The sequence below is a fragment of the Trachypithecus francoisi genome, unplaced genomic scaffold, assembly GCF_009764315.1.
Source record: "Trachypithecus francoisi isolate TF-2019V2 unplaced genomic scaffold, Tfra_2.0 Lachesis_group7, whole genome shotgun sequence".
In the NCBI taxonomy this organism is placed as follows: domain Eukaryota; kingdom Metazoa; phylum Chordata; class Mammalia; order Primates; family Cercopithecidae; genus Trachypithecus; species Trachypithecus francoisi.
The window spans coordinates 80378748-80396114 of NW_022681472.1; the positions used below are offsets into that span (position 1 = coordinate 80378748).

At 49.2% G+C, this 17367-nt stretch overlaps 1 protein-coding gene across 1 annotated transcript in view; it reads left to right on the forward strand.

Moving 5' to 3' along the window:
• Positions 1-12750, forward strand: part of NSMCE2 (NSE2 (MMS21) homolog, SMC5-SMC6 complex SUMO ligase) — a 303542-nt gene extending 290792 nt beyond the window's left edge. Inside the window, exon 7 of the mRNA XM_033202652.1 lies at positions 12681-12750. Within this exon, the coding sequence (XP_033058543.1) occupies positions 12681-12732 (52 nt within the window). The 3' untranslated portion in view covers positions 12733-12750. The remainder of the gene's footprint in view (positions 1-12680) is intronic.
• Positions 12751-17367: the final 4617 nt, after the last annotated feature.

Consider the following 17367-nt stretch of genomic DNA (forward strand, 5'->3'; position numbering starts at 1 on the left):
CTTTGTCCTCAGAAGATTAAATAAGAAGAAATACATATACATAATGCAGATGAAATTTCTCCCAGGCCAGCGGTAGTTGTAAGAGCTCATCAGGCATATTTTGCATGCCCTAGTGCATTAATCCTCCCAACAGCTGTGGGTGCAGATGAAGAAACTGAGGCCCAAAGAAGATCAAGTCTTGCCCAAGATCCCTGAGCCAGTGAGTGATGGGCTGGGAGGACTGGAACCAGACCCCACCCCTGCCCCTGCCAAAACAGCCCCACTGAGCCAGGCGGATCAAGTTCTAGGTCAGACCATGGAGCCAGTGTGGGAAGTCCTTAGCAGTTCTGATCCTCTCAGAGGAGTCCCCAGGTTCTTCTAACACATGGAGCTAATTTTTTTTTCTTAAAGTGAATTTATCTCATAATGTCTCAGTCCATTTTCTGCTACTATAACAGAATACCACAAACTAGGTAATTTATAAAGAAAAATGTATTTAGCCCATAGTTCTAGAGGCTGGGAAATCAAAGGGTACAGTGCTGGCATCTGGTGAGGGCCTTTGTGCCCCAGGATAAAATCATGAAGGAGAGCATCACTTGGCGAAAGGGCAAGAGTATTTCAGCTCAAGCCTCTCTTCCTCTTCTTATAAAGCCACCAGTTCCATCATGGGCACCCCACCCTGATGACCTTATCTGGTCCTAATTACCTCCCAAAGGCCTTACCTTCAAATAACATAAACATATGAATTTGGGAATCAAGTTTCCAACACATGAAATTTGGAGGACACATTCAAACCACAGCACACGGGTACTCTAGGAGGAGCTGTGGGTGGTGGGGAATTGAAAGCACAGTGAGAGGATGTCTCCACGCTTGGCCCTGCCTTAGCTCCTCACAGCCTGTCTTCAAAGGATTCTGCAGGTATGTTTCTTAATTCTGTCGGTAAGCAGAAAGGGTGGGGTCTTGGGAGGCTGTATTTGCTTTACGCATTTCCTCACAAAAAGCCACACTGTTTCAAAAGATCACAAGTTGTTGTAACTAGCGTGTGACTTCCAATATCCAAGATAAATAATGGGAAATTTTTCCCCACTACCCTTCAACAAAAGGAGAGAGAAGATCCTACAGCATGGAAATGATTCTTCTGTTAGATGTAGGAGTAATACTATGAAGAAATAATTCCGGGTAGGTTGGAATACAACATGCAAAAATATGCAGCCTTCAGAAGCAGAGGGTCAAGCAGCAGCACCCAAGGGTGTGGGTGGTGATGGTAAGAGAGATGAATACCTACAAAGTCTATTTAGACCATCCTTCCCCAACTCACTTACGTTAAAACAAAATCCCTCATGCATCTTACGGAGATTTGTTGGATGAACAAACACCTTCTAAAAAGAAGACACTGCCCGGGCGCAGTGGCTCACGCCTGTAATCCCGGCGTTTTGGGAGGCCGAGGCAGGGGGATCACAAGGTCAAGAGATCGAGACCATCCTGTCCAACATGGTGAAACCCCGTCTCTACTAAAAATACAAAAATTAGCCAGGCACAGTGGCATGCGCCTATAACCCCAGCTACTTGTGAGGTTGAGGCAGGAGAATTGCTGGAACCCAGGAGGCGGAGCATGCAGTGAGCCACTCCACTCCAGCTTAGGCGACAGAGCAAGACTCTGTCTCAAAAATAAATAAATTAATTAATTAATTAATTAAAATAAAATAAAATAAGACATTATCCTTGGAAAAAATTCATCTCCCTCCCTTGACCTGTCTGTCCATCCGTCCTACCAGCCATGGGTCAGTCCCACTCCAGTCCTAGTTCTGTGCTAGACACCAAGCTTAAAGATGACTAAGACCCAGATCCCATCCTGAAAGGACGACTTCTCACTGGTCAAGGACACAAAATAACGAAGCTTATTGTCACAGCAATGCGTGAGTGCATGAGACACTAGTTGTTTGAAGCAGTTTTGCCCTCCTTGGAGCTGCCTTGCACTTCATTTCATATTCTCCCACAGCACTGGGTACTTTCTACTTTGTGAGTTATTGTAGGCGTCTCATCTGCTTCCCTTGGCTGTGCTCTCCTCAGGATGGAGTCCATGTCTGAGTCATGTTTCTCCCCTACGCATCAAGGTTTCTCAAAGTGAGGTCCAGGCTCGCCTTTATCAGTCGACCGGAAAAGCTGGTTAAAATGCATATGCCTGGCCGGGGGCGGTGGCTCCCACCTGTCATCCCAGCACTTTGGGAGGCCGAGGTGGGTGGATCACCTGAGGTCGGGAGTTCAAGACCAGCCTGGCCAACATGGTGAAACTCTGTCTCCACTAAAAATACAAAAATTAGCTGGGCACGGTGGCAGGCACCTGTAATCCCAGCTACTCTGGAGGCTGAGGCAGGAGAATGACTTGAACCCAGGAGGCAGAGGCTGTAGTGGGCTGAGATCGTGTCACTGCACTCCAGCCTGGGTGACAGAGTGAGACTACATCTCAAAAAAAATAGAAAAAAAAATTGTTTTAATGCATATGCGTAGGCCCACCCTAGACTGACCCTAGACTGACTAGACTTGACTGAGCCAGAATCCTGGGAGGAATTACACATTTTAACAAGCTTCCCAGGTGATTCTGTTGTAGGACTTTCTCCTTAGTTCAGCTAAGTGCTGGGTCCTTGTCACACAGCCATGAAAAATTAGGCTCACAGACAATTTTTTTTTTTCTTTTTTTTTTCTTTTTTTTTTTTTTTTTGAGACGGAGTCTCGCTCTGTCACCCAGGCTGGAGTGCTGTGGCCGGATCTCAGCTCACTGCAAGCTCCGCCTCCCGGGTTCACGCCATTCTCCTGCCTCAGCCTCCCGAGTAGCTGGGACTACAGGCGCCGCCACCTCGCCCGGCTAGTTTTTTGTAGTTTTTAGTAGAGACGGGGTTTCACCGTGTTAGTCAGGATGGTCTCGATCTCCTGACCTCGTGATCCGCCCGTCTCGGCCTCCCAAAATTTTTTTTTTTTTTTCAAGACAGAATCTCACTCTGTCGCCCAGCCTGGAGTGCAGTGGTGCGATCTTGGCTCACTGCAAGCTCCGCCTCCTGGGTTCGTGCCATTCTCCTGCCTCAACCTCCCAAGTAGCTGGGACTACAGGCGCCCGCCACCACGCCCGGCTAATTTTTTGTATTTTTAGTGGGGATGGGGTTTCACCGTGTTCGCCAGGATGGTCTCGATCTCCTGACCTCGTGATCCACCCATCTCGGCCTCCCAAAGTGCTGGCATTACAGGCTGAGCCACCGCGCCCAGCCGGCTCACAATTTGAAGGGTGAGAATAATAGAATGTATTCGGCAAAAGGGAAGAAAGGGAAAGAGGGACCCTCTGCAAAGCCAGGGTCCTGCTAGTGCGTTTCTGGCATCACAGATTGAATCCCAGGTTCCACCCAGGAAAAGGAGGGGCCAGGCTTCTCCCCACTGTAAACAGCATGAACTGCTGTGGCTTCACCCCAGTGCAGATTCCTCCCGGGGAGCAGGCCGGTTGGAGTTTCTTTGCGGACCCCTTCCCACCCAGCTGTCTCAATTCTAATTCATGCCCCGTGTGAGGGGCCTGTACCTGATGCACTTCGCATGGAAGGAAAACCTCCAATGAATTAATGTTTGGTTCATAAAGTCAAGCAGAAAAACATATATATACACACTGGAATTTTAGCTATTTAAAACACCACATTCTTAAGCAAAAAGCTCAAAAAAGACCATAGTTGTACTTTTTTTTTCAAAATTGTAGAGTTGTACATCTTTTTCTTTCTTTTCTCTTTCTTTTCTTTTTAATATTCTATCTCTATACCCGAGGGCCCATTACATGACACAGTCTTGATTATAACAAATCAACACACAAAAAAACCTCTCATTCCACTTTACCCTACCAATCTAGATTGCCTATGTGTTGGAAGCTTGGGAATGGGCTAACGCTGTTTCAGAGAGAGGTGTCTAACCATCTGCTCAGCTAAAGCGAGGCTCAGTTGATATTTTTGGCATGAATATTGGATTCTCCAAGAAAGCAGCGTTTTCTGAACTCCAAATGCTCAAACTCCCCTATCAGAGTTTCACCATGATCCACCTGTGGCCTGTATTATTATTTGCTGAATTTTTTGGAGTTCAGCCTTCTCCTAAATAATAAAATGCATACAATCATGAGTTTGATGTGCTAAGTATCCTTAAATACACTGAAATCAATATGGAACATTAAACGAAAAGAAACTCGTGGTTTTTTGTTTTGTTTTGAGACAAAGTTGTTTTGAAACAACTCCGTTGCCCAGGCTGGAGTGCGGTGGCACCATCTTAGCTCACTGCAACCTCCTACCTCAGCCTCCCGAGTAGCTGGTGTTTGGACAAACGGAGGCAAGATGGCGCAGTTCCGGGTTCTTCACTGTCAACTTTCCCGCGCCCGGGAAAGACACGGGTCGACTGCGCAGGCGCAACCCGACCTCCGACGGAGAGAACCGGAACTCGCCTAGCCACGCCTACTGCCCCGCCCCTGACCCGCCTATGTTCCGCCCACTGCCCGCCCACTCCTGGGCCCAGGACATAAAAGCCGCTCCCGGCGGGCGCGCGGCGCGAACTTCCTCGGCCCCTCCTCGTCTGGGCGGGACTCGGGAACCTCGTCCGAGAACGCCGGAGCGAGCTCCCTTGGCCCCTCCTTCTGCGTGGGACCCAGGAACCTCGCCCGAGAGCGCCGGAGCGAGCTCCCTTGGCCCCTGCTCCTGTGCGGACCTGGGAACCTCGCCCGAGAACGCCGGAGCGACTTCGTCGGCCTCCACCGCCGGAGGCTGGTGAACCTCACCCCTCCCTCACGTTTGGTTTGTAAATAAAGGTTTTTTTGTCTTGCCTACTTGCCTTTTCTCTGGCATTTGCTCTGGGGGTCGCATTAAAGCCAATCAGCTGGGACTACAGAGGCGCACCACCACGCCAGCTAATTTTTGTATTTTTTGTACAGACGGGGTTTCTTTCACCATGTTGCCCAGGCTGGTTTTGAACTCGTGAGCTCAAGAGATCTGCGTGCCTTTGCCTCTCAAAGTGCTGGGATTACAGGCGTGAGCCACTGCACCTGGCAGAAACTGGTGTTCTTAAAACCCTAACAGCATCCTGGGTGACCCTTTGGGAGGCTGCTGCTGGAGTGGGGTGGGGGTCCTGGCCAGTGCCCAAAGCCTTCCCACATTCTCCAGTGTTCTCCTAAGAACCTTCCTCCACGCTGCCAGCACTGAAATGAAGAAGTCCCGGGACAGCATGGTGACACCAGCACGAACCTTCGGCTATTAATCATCAAGGCATACCCACCCGCCCCCTGGGGTTGGGATTTCAGCATAGACTGTCAGAAGGGACAGGCCCCCAGCGGCTGTGCTTACTAGCAGATCTGAGTTTCATAGAAGAAGTGGGAGCTGGGGCTCAGGCTCCCCACGCCTCGACCCTGCCATTCCAGGTCACACACACACAGCTCAGCCACGCGTTCCTATTGCTTCCACGAATCACCAAGCATGAGCTCCCCAACATGTCCCCATCTGTCTCCTTGAAGCAGGTGGCATCCCGGTCAGCCCTGGGAGCCTGAAGGAGAAGCCTGCTCTTGGCCTGGGAGACTGCCACTCTACAAATCTGTTTTTCCTGTGGGCCTGTTTGCCTTTGACACCACATATGTCCCGCATCCAACCCCGTGTCAGAGGTGGCTGTTTAACGCCAGCCAAAGAAAACAAGCCTTCCCTCCGCCCTGCGCTAAAGGTGAGGTGACAGCTGGCAGATGGTTAGTGACTCACCCCGGTGGACACCGATCCACAGACGCGTTTTGAGGGGCTGCCACCAAGGGCACATATCACGCCACAGATGGGAACCCGGGCTTGGCTGTTGGGCGAACAATGAGGGATTGCAACACCTTTTTAGCTAACCTCAGCTCTGCAGAAACAGGCACTCAGGGAGTGAGGTTTAGGGAAGTCAAACACCCTCAGCGTTTTTCCCAGAACAGCTGGACATGTCAGAAAACCCGAGTTCCAATTTCACTCTCTTTCTTACTAGCTCTGTGACCTGAGGTGACTCACAGTAACTTCTCCGCACCTCAGTGCCTTCACCTGTGAAAAGGAGGTGGCCCCAGATCTGCAGGGCTCTCGGGGCTGTGTCGAGTGAGCTCTCACCCCAGAGACGCTGGAACATTTGGCAGGATTCCCTCCTCAGCGGTAGGAATCAAGCACGCAGGGGAGGGGTCTGCCTGGCTGCACTCCCGGTGAGCCTGGGATGTTGCAGCCTCTGTTCCTGCTTTCGGGCGGTTGCAGCCTATTTGAATGCATCTGAATGCATGACGATTAAATAACAAAAAGCACCAAGCAGTCTCAGAATGAATTAGCTTGGGGGTGGGTGGAGGTGGGGAGGGACCAGGATGGAGGGTGGTGGGGTAGTTAATTTTTCTAAAATGCTATTCCTGTCTTTGAAATTAGTGTGATCTTTCTCAAGATAATTATAGAGGGTCACATTGTGCCACCAGATCAGTGAGGCAGGCAGTAACCCTTCACGAGGTAGGACTGGGAAGGTGCTCAGGACACAGTGGTCAGAAAGACTTCACGGGCCAGGGGAACTTGCTTTGAGAAGGGTACCAGTCGGACCGTGAGAAGCAAAGGCCTTCTCTTACAGGAGCTAACGCCCAGAGGCGGAATCCCAGAGGGGCAGGACTGAAAGGAGAAGGGAAGGCAGGCCCAGGAGACCAGATTCATATTGGGGACTCAAGCACAGAGGGATCCACTGGACAGACGCCAGGTCAGTGTGCACTTACTGTCCAGTATTCAAGGCCTGTACTTCACTATATGTATATTTAGAAATGTTAGTACTTGGGGCTGGGCGTCGTGGCTCATGCCTATAATCCCAGCACTTTGTAAGTCTGATCACCTGAGGTCAGGAGTTCAAGACTAGCTTGGCCAACATGGTGAAAACCCCACACTACTAAAAATACAAAAATTAGCTGGGTGTGGTAGCAGGCGCCTGTGGTCCCAGCTACTCGGGTGGCTGAGGTATGAGAATCACTTGAACCTGGGAGGCGGAAGTTGCAGTGAGCCGAGATTATACCACTGTACTCCAGCTTGGCCGACAGAGTAAGATCCTGTCTCAGAAAAAAAAAAAACAAGGAAATGTAGGCTGGGTGTGGCGGCTCACGCCTGTAATCCCAGCATTCTGGGAGGCCAAGGTGGGAGGATCACCTGAGGTCAGGGGTTCGAGACCAGCCTGAACAACATGGTAAAACCCCATCTCTGGTAAAAATAGAAAAATTAGCCGGATGTAGTGGCACATGCCTGTAATCCCAGCTACTGGGGAGTCTGAGGAATAAGAATCACTTGAACCCAGGGTCGGAGGCTGCAGCTAGCCGAGATCATGCCACTGCACTCCAGCCTGGGCAACAGAGTGAGACTCTGTCTCAAATCAAAACAAGGAGATGTCAGTACTTGGTTCATTTAAGAAACAGTGGAGGAAAAAAAAAGGGAGACAGACTCTCACATTTAAAGAGAAAACACCAAAAGCCAAACCCTAAGCAAAAAGACCCAGGGAGAGTTAAACCACAGAAAGTGTAGAAAGAAGCTGTGCTGAGGGATTTAATAAAATTTCCGAATCTTAAAAGTACACTGGGCGGGGTCTGGGAAGTGAAAGATAACAGTCATCAGTATCATCCTTTTCTCCCCCAAAGAAACCAACAAAGAGCCACTGAGAACTGAGAAACGCTGGCTGATGGGGGAAAAGGTAGGGGAGCAACCCCGGCACCTGTGCTGAAATCTGGCTTCTCTCCACTCAGATGAATGAGCTGCGAGGTGCAGCTTCAGGAGCAATTTGCAAGAGATGCACTCAGAGCTCAAGATGGACAGCAGCCTGGCTAACAGCTTCTCACTCTCTCTGGGCAACAGTCTTTCCCAAACGAATAGTGGACAGAACAAGGCTTTGAAGCCTGGAGTCCCAGACTGGAGCTCCGCCCGCCCGCCTCCTTCCCCGAGCCCTGAGAGCATGAGACCGTAAGATTCCACCTCAGGCTGTAGGATTCAGAGCAAGTCCCTGACCTCTCTCAGCCTCAGGACATCGTGAGATGAGAGCACATCCCTCCATCCTCCAGGGGCAGCTGCAAGGTGGAAGGATTCAGGGTCCTAGTCAGTGTCCCTCTACCTGCCCGTGTGGTTTATTTGTAGCACAAATAAGAAACTTGGACACAGCCTGTGAGAGTGGGCTCCTAGTGAGGAAGCACGCTTTCTCTGTCAGTTCCCCCACCAGCAGCCTCCCATCTGGCTCTCCTAGATTCTTGGCGTTGAGGCTCAGTCTGAATTCAGGAAGGATGCGGGAGTTAACAGGCTTCCTGGGCTAGCCTGGGAGCCACCCCACACAGGCCGTGGGAACGTGCATCCCCATCTCAGGAGTTCCACTCAACAGATTTACCAGCAAACTCACGATCCACGTCTGTGAGTGGGAGTTTTCTGCCAATAACAGCCAATGCCACCACTTTGGCAAATCTGCCCTCTGAATTTGAACATGTAGTTGCTGGAATTTGGTTTTTAAAATATGTGCTTCTGCGCATGGTGGGGAGGGAGGTAGAAACACATGCCCTTCCTAGATATTGTCTATTCTTGGAAGTGCGAAAGCCATTCTCCAGAGGGAACTCAGCAGCAGCAACTGCAGATGCCAAATCTAAGGGCTTGAACCCCAACTCTGCCACTTAGTAGATGTGGATTTGGAGCAAATTTTTTGTGTGTCCCTCGGCCTCAGTTTGCTCATCTGTAAAATGGGAGTTATTGTGTGGATAAACGAGAGAATGCTTGCAAAGTGTGAGGGCTGAGTCCAGTGCACTGTTAAGTATTAAATAGGAGAGACTGGCCAGGTGCGGTGGCTCACTTCTGTAATTGCACCACCTTGAGGTGGATGGATCACTTGATGTCAGGAGTTTGAGACCAGCCTGGCCAACATGGCGAAACCCTATCTCTATTAAAAATACAAAAATTAGCCGGGGGTGTTGGCGGGTGCCTATAATCCCAGCTACCTGGAAGGCGGAGAGTATCGCTTGAACCTGAGAGATGGAGGTTGCAGTGAGCCGAGATTGTACCACTGCCCTCCAGCCTGGATGACAGAGCCAGACTGTCATTCAAAAAAAAAAAAAAAAAAAGGAGCGATTGTTAGCCGTTTTCTATTCCATAAATACTTACTGAGTCCAGATCCCAGAATATGGTGGTAAAAAAAAAAAAAAGACATACACATCCAAGAAGTGAGAGGAGCTAGACAATGTGAGGCAGGCAAGTAAAGTGCTAGGGGGAGAATGGTGATAAGGGCCATGGAGAGAAACAAGCCAGGCAGGGGGCAAGAGTGGGAGAAGTTGCAATAGGGTAATTAGGAGAACCCATTTGAGAAAAGTGATATTGAGGCAAAGATCTGCAAGAGGTGAGCAACGTAGCCGTGGCAGACTGGGAAAGCGTGTTCCGGAAAGGGAGCCCCCGCGCTGCCGCCGCTGCTGCCGCCACCGGACCTCCCTTCCCACTAGTGCTGGGGGAGACAGGGGCACCGCTCTGGGCAATTCCCAAAGGGGCCGCTCTTGGCTTTGTCTCGGCTGATAATTTACTCACTCCCAAGGCCTCTAATTCTTCCTGGGGATGCCCCTCGCCTTGGTGGTCGTGGTGGTCTTGGTCGGGCAGCAGCTGTTTATTCCCTTCTCAGGCCCTGCCCACCCTGCCAGCTCTGTCCCCATCTGCCCCTTGGCTTCCTCATCCCTCTGCCTTTGAGCCACGAAGAATGTTGCGCTTTCCTTGAAGCTCTGAGGCTCTCACCTGCCTGTGGCCTTGGCAGGTGCCGTTCCCCTAGCCCAGACTCTTCCTTGCACCCTCAACTCCATCCCTTTCCCCCTCAATTCCTCCTTCTCTTCCAGGTCTCAGCTTAGCCACCCTCTCCTCCCCCAGGTCTTTGCTGACTCCCTGCTCCCCACCCTGCTGTCTGCCCTGGGTGCTTTACTCACTGCAGCCTCTACCTGTCCCATCATAGCATTTAACACCGGGTTGCACTAGACCCCATGTTACTGAAGGGCAGGGACTGGCACTGTGCCGCCCTATGGGAAGCATGCCACGAATATTTGCTAAAGGAGCAAGTAAAAGTGGGGATATGTCTCCTCCTCCCAACCACTCCCCGTGGCAAGCTTATTCCCCCACCCCCACGGACCCCACTCTCCCGGGACCCAGGTGAAGCTTATCCCTTCAGGGTTGTGCTCTCTGGGCAGCATTTCCTCTTCTTTCCAGAAGCTTCCTGACAATATAAGTGAAGGAAGAAGCACAATCTTCCTCCCTGGAGGAGTGAGGGTGGGAGGGGCTTTTATTCTGGGGGTGCTAATCAGTTATCTGGTTAATGAATCAGCCAAGAAATTCTTTTTCTCTCTCCTTTTTTTTTTCTTGAGACAGAGTCTCACTCTGTCACCCAGGCTGGAGTGCAATGGCGTGATCTTGGCTCATTGCAACCTCTGACTCCCAGGTTCAAGCGATTCTCATGTCTCAGCCTCCCAACTAACTGGGATTACAGCTGCCTGCCATCACGTCAGGCTAATTTTTTTTTTTTTTTTTTTTTTAATTTTTAGTAGAGATTGGGTTTCTCTGTATTGGCCAGGCTGGTCTTGAACTCCTGACTTCAAGTGATCTGCCCGCCTCGGCCTCCCAAAGCGTTGGGGTTACAGGCATGAGCCTCCATGCCTGGCTTGCCAAGGAATTCTTCCAACCACTGTGGGTGATGTGAAAGAAATCACTAAGTTCTAGAATTACCTTATCTTTCATTAGTATCAAAGAGGTCCTGAGTACTGGAAATGGAAGTAAAATCCCAGAAAAAAACTAGAGAGTGAGAAAAGAAACTCTAGATGTTAATATTTTTGCATTGACATCATTTTCACTGTGCTCTTCCTAGGGTGAGTAAATAATGGACTTACTGCATCCCAAGGGGCTCCTGGAAGTACGTTCCTGCTGTTCTAAACAGGGACACCAGAGGCCTAATGGCATGGAACAGTGAAGAACAAAGGAAGGGCTTGAACTAACCTCGGTCCTTGTAGTGGATGTGCAGGAATCTGCACCCCAATGCACGCTCCCTTCAGGATGAAGGAACTTATTTTTCCAGTGACCAGGAGCGTGGGCTGCCAGCCAGTCCCTCTCCTTTCCCTGGGGCAGCCAGCACCTAATGACTGGTTGATAGGAAGTTACAAAGGGACCAACTCTTCAGGCTGAAGTCCCTGTTGCATCCACATTGCCCAATCGGCTTCCTGCACACCACATGACCTTGTTCCCAAGAGCACCTCCCACACACCCCTACATGCAAATCTTCATCTCAGGAACTGGTTCCAGAGAACCTGACACAAGACAAACCAATATTTCAGAACTGGTAATACAAAAATTAGCCAGGCGTGGTGGCAGATTCCTATAATCCCAGCTACTCAGGAGGTTGAGGAAGGAGAATCCGTTGAACCCAGGAGGGGGAGGTTGCGGTGAGCCAAGATCACAGCACTGCACCCCAGCCTGGGTGACAGAGTCTTGCTCTGTCCCCCCCACCAAAAAAGAAAAAAAAAAAAAACACAACTGCTATGTACACTGTACGTCAGCTCCATCACAGGTCCCACTGGGAGGTGTGGGCTAGCCCTGGAACCTGTACCTGTCATTGTGCACCTAGGGGAATGCATTGAGAGGTCAAACGACTGATTTCCAGTGACCTTTGAGGACAGAGAGATTGGAGGCCATAGCTAGCCCCAGGGAGCAGTGGCACCTCAGGATTCCCAGGCTAGAAAAGTTCTTTTTTGGCATTTTAATCCAGGGCTTGGCAGCCTTCACCGTTCGGAAGTTCTTCCCCGCTTCAAACCCGGAATCCCTCCTTCTGTAATGTGTCCCTGTTTCCTCTCCCTTTTCCTCTGTGGAGCTGTGTTCTCGCCAAGAAAGAAAGTTAAAAGGGAACAAAGGCATATGGTTTTTCTATTAAGACAGACACCCACATTTTAGGGAAGCCAGAGGAAAGCGTTCAAATAAGGGCAACGAAACACATTTGCACGACACCAGCCTTTGAAACTGAGTTTTAAAAAGGTAACCACAGTAGTGAGGACCCCTCTTTGCCCAGTTTATTCCATTTGGGGGATAGTAAGAAGGTACCGGAGATCTCCCACGCAGAGGCAGGTTATTGCCGGAGAGCCCTGGGTTTGGAGTCTGACAACATCCATTCAAAACTTGTTTCTGCCACTCACTAGCAACATGATCATAAGGAAAGGTGTTTGTCCTTCAGAGCCTCAGTTTCCCTTATTGTACAATAGGGGACGTCAGCTACACCATGCTCATCTGTGTCACAGGTTTGTTGGGAGAGTTAAGGTTAAGGTAGGAAAAGGTTTAGCAAACTGTGAAGCACTGTAGAAGTGTTAATAATCAAGATTGAAGTCCAGAACAACTTCCTGAGCAACTACTAGGTACAATGTCCTGTCATATATATTTTTTTTTGAGAAACTGACAAACTAATACTAAAATTCATATTAAAATGCAAAAAGACTTAGAACAAATAACTTCAAAAAAAGAACAAAGTTGGAAGATCAATGCTACCTGATTTGAAGTCTTATTATAAAACTATGGTAGTCAAAACAGTGTAGTATTGGCACAGAGACAGACCAATAGATGCATGGAAGAGATGAGCATCCGGAAACAACAGATCTACACATATGAATAACTGCTTTTTTTTCTTTTTTTTTTTTTTTGCAGCATAAGGGAAATCACATGGAGAAAAGATACTCCTTTCAACAAATGGTGCTGAGTTCGAGACCAGCCTGAGCAACATGGCGAAACCCCCATCTCTGCAAAAAATACAAAAATTAGCCAGGCATGGTGATGGCAGTGTATGCCTGTAGTCCAGCTACTCGGGAGGCTGAGGCGGGAGGACCGCTTGAGCCCAGAGGTCAAGTCTTCAGTGAGCCAAGATGGTGCCACTGTACTCCGGTTTGGGCCACAGGGCTAAACCCTGTCTCAAAAAACGAAAAATCAAACAAACAAAACAAACGATGCTGGGGAAATTGGATACTTATCTTCTAAAAAATGAACTTGAATCCATGCTTTGTGCCATAGAAAAAATTTAACTCAAACAGATAACAGCTCTAACTATAAAACCCAGAACTACAAAACTTCTAGAATAAAAAACGTAAGAGAAAACCTTTGTGCTCTTGGGTTAGACAAAGATTCCTTAGATGTGACCCTATTTTCTGTGATCATAAAATAAATGGATAAATTGAACTTCATGGAAATTTTAAAACTTCTGCTCTTTAGGAAATGCTGTTAAGATAATGAAAACACAAGCCACAGATTGGGATAAACTATTCACAAATCATATATCTGAAAAAGGACTTGTAGCCAGAAAATAGAAATAACTCTTTTTTTTTTTTTTTTTAAGACAGAGTTTTGCTCTTGTTGCTCAGGCTGGAGTGCAATGGTGCAATCTCAGCTCACTGCAACCTCCGTCTCGTGGTTCAAATGATTCTCCTGCCTCAGCCTCCCATGTAACTCAGATTACAGGCACCTGCCATCATGCCTGGCTACTTTTGAAAATATTTTTAGTAGACACAGGATTTTTGTCACGCTGGTCAGACTGGTTTCAAACTCCTGTTCTCAAGTGATCCGCCTGCCTCAGCCTCCCAAGATACTGGGATTCCGGGCGTGAGCCACCGCACCCAGCCAGAAATAACTCTTAAAATTCAATAATAAGAAAACAAACAAATTACTTCTTTAAAATGGGCAAGATAGGCCAGGCGTGGTGGCTCACACCTGTAATCCCAGCATTTTGGGAGGCCAAAACAGGCGGGTCACTTGAGGTCCCGAGTTTGAGACCTGCCTGGTCAACATAGTGAAACACCATCTCTACTAAAAATACAAAAACTAGCCGGGAGTGGTGACACACACCTGTAGTCCCAGCTACTCAGGAGGCTGAGGCAGGAGAATCGCTTGAACCTGGGAGGTGGAGATTGCAGTGAGCCAAGATCTCACCACTGCACTCCAACCTGGGCAACAGAGCAAGACTCCAGCTCAAAAATAAATAAATAAATAAATAAATAAATAATAAAATGGGCACGAGATTTGAACAGATACATCACCAAAGAGCATAAGTAGAAGCCAAATAAATATATTCAAAGATGCTCAGGGTCATCAGTCCTTGGAGAAATACAAGTTGAAGCCACAGTGAGACACCACAACACATCTCTTAGATTGGCTGAAATTAAAAAGACTGACTACGCTGGACGCGGTGGCTCACACCTGTAATCCTAGCACTTTGAGAGGCCGAGATGGGCGGATCACAAGGTCAGGAGATGGAGACCATCCTGGTGAAACCCTGTCTCTACTAAAAACACAAAAAATTAGCGGAGCGAGGTGGCGGGCACCTGTAGTCCCAGCTACTTGGGAGGCTGAGGCAGGAGAATGGCGGAGAACGGTGTGAACCCAGGAGGCAGAGCTTGCAGTGAGCCAAGATCACGCCACTGCACTCCAGCCTGGGCGACAGAGGGAGACTCTGCCTCAAAAAAAAAAAAAAACTGGCTATACCAAGTGTTGTCAGGGAACATGTGAACATAGAATGTGGTATAACTACTTTGGAAAACTGTTTGGCAGTTTCTTTAAAAGTTAAATGTATGCCTACTACAATTTGGCTCTTCTAGGAATTTACCCAAGGGAACGAAAATGTATGCCCACACCAAGACTTGCTCACAAATATTCAGAGCAGCTTTACTTGTAATAACCCAAGGCTAGAAATACCCAAATTACCATCTGCAGGTGAATGGAGAAGCAGCTGTAGTGGCCAAGGCTGAAGCCCTCTGAAGCGTGCACTAGGCTGGAGGCTTGGGAGCTTCTGGGTAGGGATGTTGCTGCTGGGCTGACTAACCTAGAGCTGGCCAATCCCACTCACCTGGTCCCTCTAAGGCTGCCTGGGGCCCTGGCAGCAGGTAGGGAGTCTGAAGCCTGGGTTTGAGCACTGACCTTGCCACTGCTTGCTGTATGACTTGGAGCCGAACAGAAATACGAGGCCTCCTTCAACATCACTTACTCTGGAATTTCCCTTCATCTTCCACCCTCCCATCAGACCTTCCCATGCTGGGCTCTGTCTGCTCCATGAGGACAGCGACCTGCTCGTTCACTTGGCACACAATAGGTGTTCAATAAGTGTTTACCTACTGAGTGAAGCACCTACTATGTGCTAGGCATTTGGCATATAACAGCTCATTTAATTTCTTTTTTCTTTTTTTTGCAACACTCAAGCAGAAGTACAGTGGTTTGACCATGGCTCACTGCAGCCTCCTGGGCTCAAGTGATCCTCCACCTCAGCCTCCCGAGTAGCCAGGACCACAGATGCACATCACCATGTGCAGCTAATTTTTGTATATTTTGTAGAGACGGAGTTTCACCATGTTGCCTAAATTGGTCTCAAACTCCTGGGTTCAAGTGATGCTCCCGCCTTGGCCTCCCAAAGTGCTGGGATTATAGGCATAAGCCACTGCACCCAGCCCAGTTCATTTAATTTTTTCAACAACCTTGCACTGTGGGTTTAATCATGCCCATTTTAGAGACGAGGAAACTGAGGCTGAGTCAGATGACTTAAGCTGTTCAGAGACACAGTTTTTAGGAAGTGATGCTGGCATTTGTTTTGTTTTGTTTTTGAGACAGAGTCTCACTCTGTCGCCCAGGCTGGAGTGCAGTGGTGTGATCTTGGCTCACTGCAACCTCCATCTCCCGGGTTCAAGCAATTCTCCTGCCTCAGCCTCCCAAGCAGCTGGGATTACAGGTGCCTGCCACCATGCCCGGCTAATTTTTGTATTTTTAGTAGAGACAGGGTTTCACCATATTGGCCAGGCTGGTCTCGAACTCCTGACCTCAAGTGATCTGCCTGCCTCAGCCTCCCAAATTGCTGGGATTACAGGCGTGAGCCACCAAGCCCAGCTGATGCTGGCATTTGTACCTGGCTTCTTAGTGAGATTCTGAAGACCCTGAGCTTATTGCTACATTGGGTTCTCTGAGCCTGTAACGTGAGGACAACCTTCCCTTCCCCTCTCAGGGCTCCATAGAGCAGAGCCGAGAGAGTGCCGGCAAGCTCTCACGTTGCCCCAGCGCTACTCCTGTGCCCCCGGAGATGAAAGCTTGTGGCTCCAAATGAGGTGAGCTTACCTCGTGGAGTGGGGTGCAGGGCTGGTGGTTGGCTGGTGTCCTCACGTTTGCCCAACTGGTTCATGTTTGGGATGTGCCACCTGTGAGCCTGGTTGGGCTTCTCGTAGGTTCCCACGGAGATCAGCCTCTTCTGGTAGGTATTGGATGCTGTCTATCCTCACTGACCGGGCAATGACTCCACTCACCCCTCCAGAGGCCTTAGTTGTCAACCCGACAGAATTACTCAGGGGAAGTCAGAGCTCATAATTATTTGACTAATCCTCATGTGGCAACACACCAGAGGTTGTTTTTTTTAGCATGAGGCAGGGCCCGAGTGAGAGCTTTTCCCACTGCAGGCTTGCCTGTCTGGGTCTGCAGGCTGGGAGCAGGGCGCCTCCTTCCTGGGAGCAGGGAGATGTGGAAATGTGGATGGGAAGGTGCATAGCTGGGTCTCCGAGCCCCTGGAAACCTGCATCTCTCCATACATCAGCTTCCTAGGGCTGCTATACAATGACTTGATGGTTTAAAACAAGAGGAATGTATTCTTTCACAGTTCTGGAGGCCAGGAGTCCACGATCAGGTGCCAACATGGTCTTACCCTCTCTAAAGGGCTCTAGAAGTGATTCCTCCTGGCTCTTCCAGCTTCTAGTGGCTCCAGGTGCTCCTTGGCTTGTGGCTGCTTCACTCCAGTCTCTATCTGCATCTCTGGGTGGCCTTCACCTCTGTGCCTCTCAGAAGGACACTCATCACTGGATTTAGGACCTATCGGGATAGTCCAGGATGATCTCATCTAGAGATCCGCAACTTAATCACACCTACAAAGATCCTTTGTCCATATAAGGTCACAGCCACAGGTTATGGGTAGACAAATCCTTCTGGGGGCTGCCATTCAACCATTCAACCCATGACACCCTGGAAGCTGCCCTGCCCAAGCCAATTAATGGCCAGACATTTTCCTTCTTGCTAGGTGCTTCTCTCATTGTCCTAACCCTTTTTTTTTTTTTTTTTTTTTGAGAGGGACTCTCGCTCCCCACTCAGGCTGGAGTGCGTTAGTGTAGTAGTGCGATCTCAGCTCACTCAACCTCCGCCTCCCAGGTTCAAGCGATTTTCCTGCCTCAGCCTCCTGAGTAGCTGGGATCACAGGTGTGTATCACCACGCCTGGCTGATTTTTCTATTTTTAGTAGAGACAGGATTTCATCATTTTGGCCAGGCTGATCTTGAACTCCTGACCTCAAGTGATCCACCCACTTTGGCCTCCCAAAGTGCTGG